The following is a 4,778-nucleotide window of genomic DNA, read 5'->3' as shown; positions in this document are numbered from 1 at the left end:
AACAAATATAGTTTGGTACGAAACCAGACTTTAATAAGTGTGAATGAAGAGTTCTTGAGTTAGAATATTCCGTCAAATTCTTGCACACGGCACATGGACAGCACATGAAACCGTCCCTCTTATTTGACTCGGCCACACTTAAGAAATAGTGCACGCCATTAATGAACTCTTCGGAGCGCCGATCGGCATTATACATCCAATTACGTGTTACCATCTGCATTAAAGATAACATATATATTATGAAAACCATGCACACATATAGTTTCTCATCTTATTGCACAACATGTCTAAGATACATAGTTGATTAATTTAGAAAAGCTTGGCTACAACAAATACAATCGCAACTAGCATTAAAAAAAACAAAACTAAAATGCACTTAAGCAACATAATTAGTTCGCGTCCGATCCCAACTATAATAGATAGATCATTCGCTTGATCAACATCATTGAACTTCTTTCGTCGGCTCACTGCCTCACCACCTTCAGCCTCAACCACCTGTGCAAAAGATTTCTTAATGTGTTCAATGTATTCTTCCTCCCAGTACCAACCTGTACATCCGCCGGTACCGTCCCACTGAAATTAAAAGAGAGAATCAAAAGTTTAATTAATATCATTTAAAAAAATATGCACATATATAAGCAAATGTCTGGAAATAACTCACATTACGATCTGGACACTTGTAGAATATACGACCCTTGTTTACTCCCTCTTTCGACACTTTGTACTCCATCAAAATCTTCTGCCCACACTTGCCACAAGTAATGAGAGGGAGTTCCGGACGGTATCGCTTTTGAACCCGTTGAGAGACGGAAGACCCGGTCACGGTTGCCATCTACTATCCATACTCAATTTTAAAACAATTATAAATTCCACATTTACTAGTAAACATGTATGATACAATGGACATTATATGTAGTAATAAAAATAAATCAAGTGATATTAACAAACCAATTAATTTGAACTATCCTACTTTCTATGATCATAAAAATATACTATAATTCATTCTTGCAAAATATATTAAAACTAGGTCAACCATGAAATATGATATATATATATGGATACTAATTCATGTGAATGATTCAAAATAACAAAGTGGATTTGAGCTAAAAAATGATGGGAACATCACAAGCCAAAAACAACATGAAAAAGACAAGAAAGGCTGAAGTTAGTCACCTCTAAGCGCGAAGAGACGATGACGGAGTCGAAGAAGATCAACGATGGGCGTTGGAGATGAAGAACAAATGAAGAACAAGCAAGAAGAAGCTCCAAGAACAACAATGGTGCTCTCGGTTTCAAATGGGCAGAGGGGAGGAGGGAGCCGGCCTATAAACCGGACCTTTAGCACCGGTTCAGAGCAAAAACCGGTGCTAAAGGGTTACCTTTTAGCACCGGTTTGTAACACAAACCGGTGCTAAAGGGTTTGCCTCGGCCCGTGGCTCTGGCCGGTGCTAAAGGGACCCCTTTAGCACCGGTTCTTGTTAAAAACCGGTGCTAAAGGGTCCCTGCCCCGACAGCACATGTCAGTAGCCGTTGGGCAGGACCCTTTAGCACCGGTTTGTCACACGAACCGGTGCTAAAGGGGTCTTTAACCCCGGGCCGCAAAAAGGCCGAGGTTTTTGGCCATTTTGGACATCGACCAATGCCTCATTCTGTAGTAGTGTACCAAACTTTTCAAAGCACACTTTAGCGAAGTCTGTGTAATCTTTTCTGAAAAATTACAATCCGGAATGATGTTCATCAATAAATATAGTTATTATGCTAGTTGATTGACACTTTGTTGAAATAACAATAGAGCATTGTTTGTGATCTGCAGGAAAATTTTTTAGTATTGGTCATTGATGTTTCTCTAATACTTAGATATGAACCATGAAGTTAAGTCATATATAAGTTCATATATAGGTTTTAAACATATTATTATAGTAACTTCAAATATTGATCAAATTGAACTTTAGAATAATCCCTCTCTTCTGATCGATCGGTATATATTCTTTTGTTTATGGAAGGACTGAGAGCAGCTAATACACTAAATAAGGAAAGATTAAAACATTCATTTGAACTGCATATATACTCACATAATCCTCTCATCTAAGAAGCCGCCATACGTGTCTACCAGCGCTTGAGGCGCGTCCCAGTGGAAAATTGTTATATATGGCTCCATGCCTGATCGAGTTGCAAAGAATACAGAATGGTTTGTCAAAACTTTTGCACCTTGGATTACGTTCTTCCTTAATTAATTAAGCTGCCAATCGAAAAATGGTGTTTCTTTTACCGTTCTCTAGCAACAAGTCGATCAACTTGTTGTAGTACTCGACGCCTTTCTCGTTAATACCTCCAGCGAGCGTCCCCTCTGAAAGCCGTAACATATTTGGATATTAGCACCCTAACAATCCAACAACTCTGATGATCGGATGCATTGTTAGCTTGATGATGGCGCCTTCGTTCTAGTCATCATCTTTACTCTTTGTTTCTAACTTATTCACTGAAAAAAAACATATTGGGATATTTTTGTATATGCTTACTTGGCAGTATTCTGGGCCAAGAGATGGAGAACCTATAGGCGTCCATGCCCATTTCCTTCAGCAACCTGACATCCTCCTGCCAACCAAATATACTGATATAAATAATTATAACAACATATATACTATATTAATAGGCACATATTTATATATATAGTTTGGAGTGCATATACATTAACTTTTTTTCCCAAAAACAACTGCACAATACAAAATATTTATCCTTTCAAAGTCATATTTGCATTGGATAGTCTCAGCGATAAGATGTACTGCATTTTAACCTCCACATTCACTTTATAGGAACATTCTCATTACTTACAGCGTACATATGGTACGAATCCGCTGCAACATCCCCATTGCTCCTGTCCACTATCCATTCTATTCATATATACATGAAAGAAAAGGAAGAATTTAGGAAAGAAGGATATCATATTTATGATAGTTACGCTGAAAACTACTACATTGATCTTATTGTTACTACATAAAAAATTGCTAATTATAAACAAAAAATATTGGCAGTATATATATATATATATATATATATATATATATATATATATATATATATATATATATATATATATATGTTACCCGGAAAATTGTGGCAGAAGTGATCCCATGTGCTTGGCCCCTTCCCATCTTCATTCCAAGCACCTTCAATCTACACAAACATGACATGTATATTTTTTTTTTGTGCATCAAACAAATATATAGTTAAAATGCATTCACAAATAATACTTTTTTCTTTTAGGTATTCATTATATCATTTGTAACAGTTAACACTACATTCCTTCCAACAAACAAAGATGCATGTAAACGACATTCGTGCTAGAAATTAGTACTTGGTATGATGCAGTGGCAGCACCGAAGAGAAAGCTAGGGGGGAACCAGTCCCTCCTAGGGATTTCCCAGGGGCTCAGCATGTGGATTCCAGGCTCACTGCTTATCGTTTGAGCTCGTGGCCTAAAGCTAAGGTTAGACCTTCGCTTACTGATGTTTTGTGGTGAAGAACAAAGGTGGTGCCGTGAGAAACTCTCATTATTGGGTCGTCCTAGATGGCTTCTAAGTTCTGCTGGATGAGCAGTGTGATTCATGGCAGAAGCAAGAAGTAGAGCCATTTCTTGCTTATAGCTGCTGTAGTGGCTAAAGGTTTGAGCTGCTTCAGTAGTGAGTTGCCCTTAAGATAGGCTGATGCATCTATTTATAGACGATCGAGGATGCCAAGTCGGTATGTAAGAGGGTTGCCAAATAGTTCAGTACGTAGCTCTGAATAATGCATGTGTGATGTCCAAATAGTTCAGTACGTAGCAGCTCTGAATAATGCATGTGTGGTGTCCAAATAGTTCAGTACGTAGCTCTGAATAATGCATGTGTGATGTCTACTCCTTTTTAGTTTTTATTTTTATTTTTATTTAATATTTTATGTATGTATCTAAAAGTTTTATATAACAAAAATCTTGAAAAATTATGGATTTTAGGTGGAAGTAGTCCCACCTCACGCTGCGGCAACGAGTTATGGGTTCTGTCATATCGTGTCAATTCATGTGTGCAGCTTTGTAGCTCCTTTCACGTGACATACTACTCTGACCTTGTTTAGTTGTGTAGCACTTTGATTTATTTGTGACAAATATTATCTAATTATGGATTAACTAGGATCAAAAAATTCGTCTCTTAATTTTACAGCTAAACTGTGTAATTAGTTTTTATATTTGTCTATATTTAATGTCTCATACATGTGCCACAAGATTCGATGTGACGGGAAATTTTAAAAACTTTTTTAGTTTTCAGTTGAACTAAACAAGGCCTATGCTTCATGTCCACCACGCAAGCAGCAGATTGATCTGGATTAAGGACGTGAGGAACTTTATTAGGTCCTTTGGTTAGAACCCTATTATATCGAATGTTTGAACATATATATAAAATATTAAATATAAATTATTTTAGAAACTAAAAATACATTTATAGAGTAATTTACGAAACGAATTTTTTAGATCTAATTAGTTAATAATTAGATACTAATTATCAAATAAAATAAAAATGTTACCGTACCTATTAATTTTTTACATCTCCAAACAAACATGCATGCTCTTAATATATTAGTTGATATGATACGGTAAGAGTAACTCCAACAGTTTTGTAAAGTTTTACTTGGTAAATATTATTGTTTGCCAACTTTTAAAAATATATGAGGAGTGAACAAAAAGATCATCTCTAAATATTTGGCAAAATTTACTTGAAAAAAAAAATTGTGGACCCGGCTTTTTC

The 4,778-nt window shown here is 36.1% G+C and overlaps 1 protein-coding gene across 1 annotated transcript in view; it reads right to left on the bottom strand.

The window, feature by feature from the left end:
- LOC8084227 (4-hydroxy-7-methoxy-3-oxo-3,4-dihydro-2H-1,4-benzoxazin-2-yl glucoside beta-D-glucosidase 2, chloroplastic) overlaps nt 1-3,662 on the bottom strand; it is a 14,359-nt gene extending 10,697 nt beyond the window's left edge. The window contains exons 1-7 of the mRNA XM_021465983.1: nt 3,356-3,662; nt 3,105-3,174; nt 2,833-2,891; nt 2,520-2,595; nt 2,270-2,347; nt 2,073-2,160; nt 1,664-1,707 (exon numbers count right to left, since the gene is read on the bottom strand). Of these exons, the coding sequence (XP_021321658.1) occupies nt 1,664-1,707; nt 2,073-2,160; nt 2,270-2,347; nt 2,520-2,595; nt 2,833-2,891; nt 3,105-3,174; nt 3,356-3,631 (691 nt within the window). The 5' untranslated portion in view covers nt 3,632-3,662. The remainder of the gene's footprint in view (nt 1-1,663; nt 1,708-2,072; nt 2,161-2,269; nt 2,348-2,519; nt 2,596-2,832; nt 2,892-3,104; nt 3,175-3,355) is intronic.

The sequence above is a fragment of the Sorghum bicolor genome, chromosome 8 (genome assembly GCF_000003195.3).
Source record: "Sorghum bicolor cultivar BTx623 chromosome 8, Sorghum_bicolor_NCBIv3, whole genome shotgun sequence".
In the NCBI taxonomy this organism is placed as follows: domain Eukaryota; kingdom Viridiplantae; phylum Streptophyta; class Magnoliopsida; order Poales; family Poaceae; genus Sorghum; species Sorghum bicolor.
This window is presented reverse-complemented; position numbering and strand designations above follow the sequence as displayed.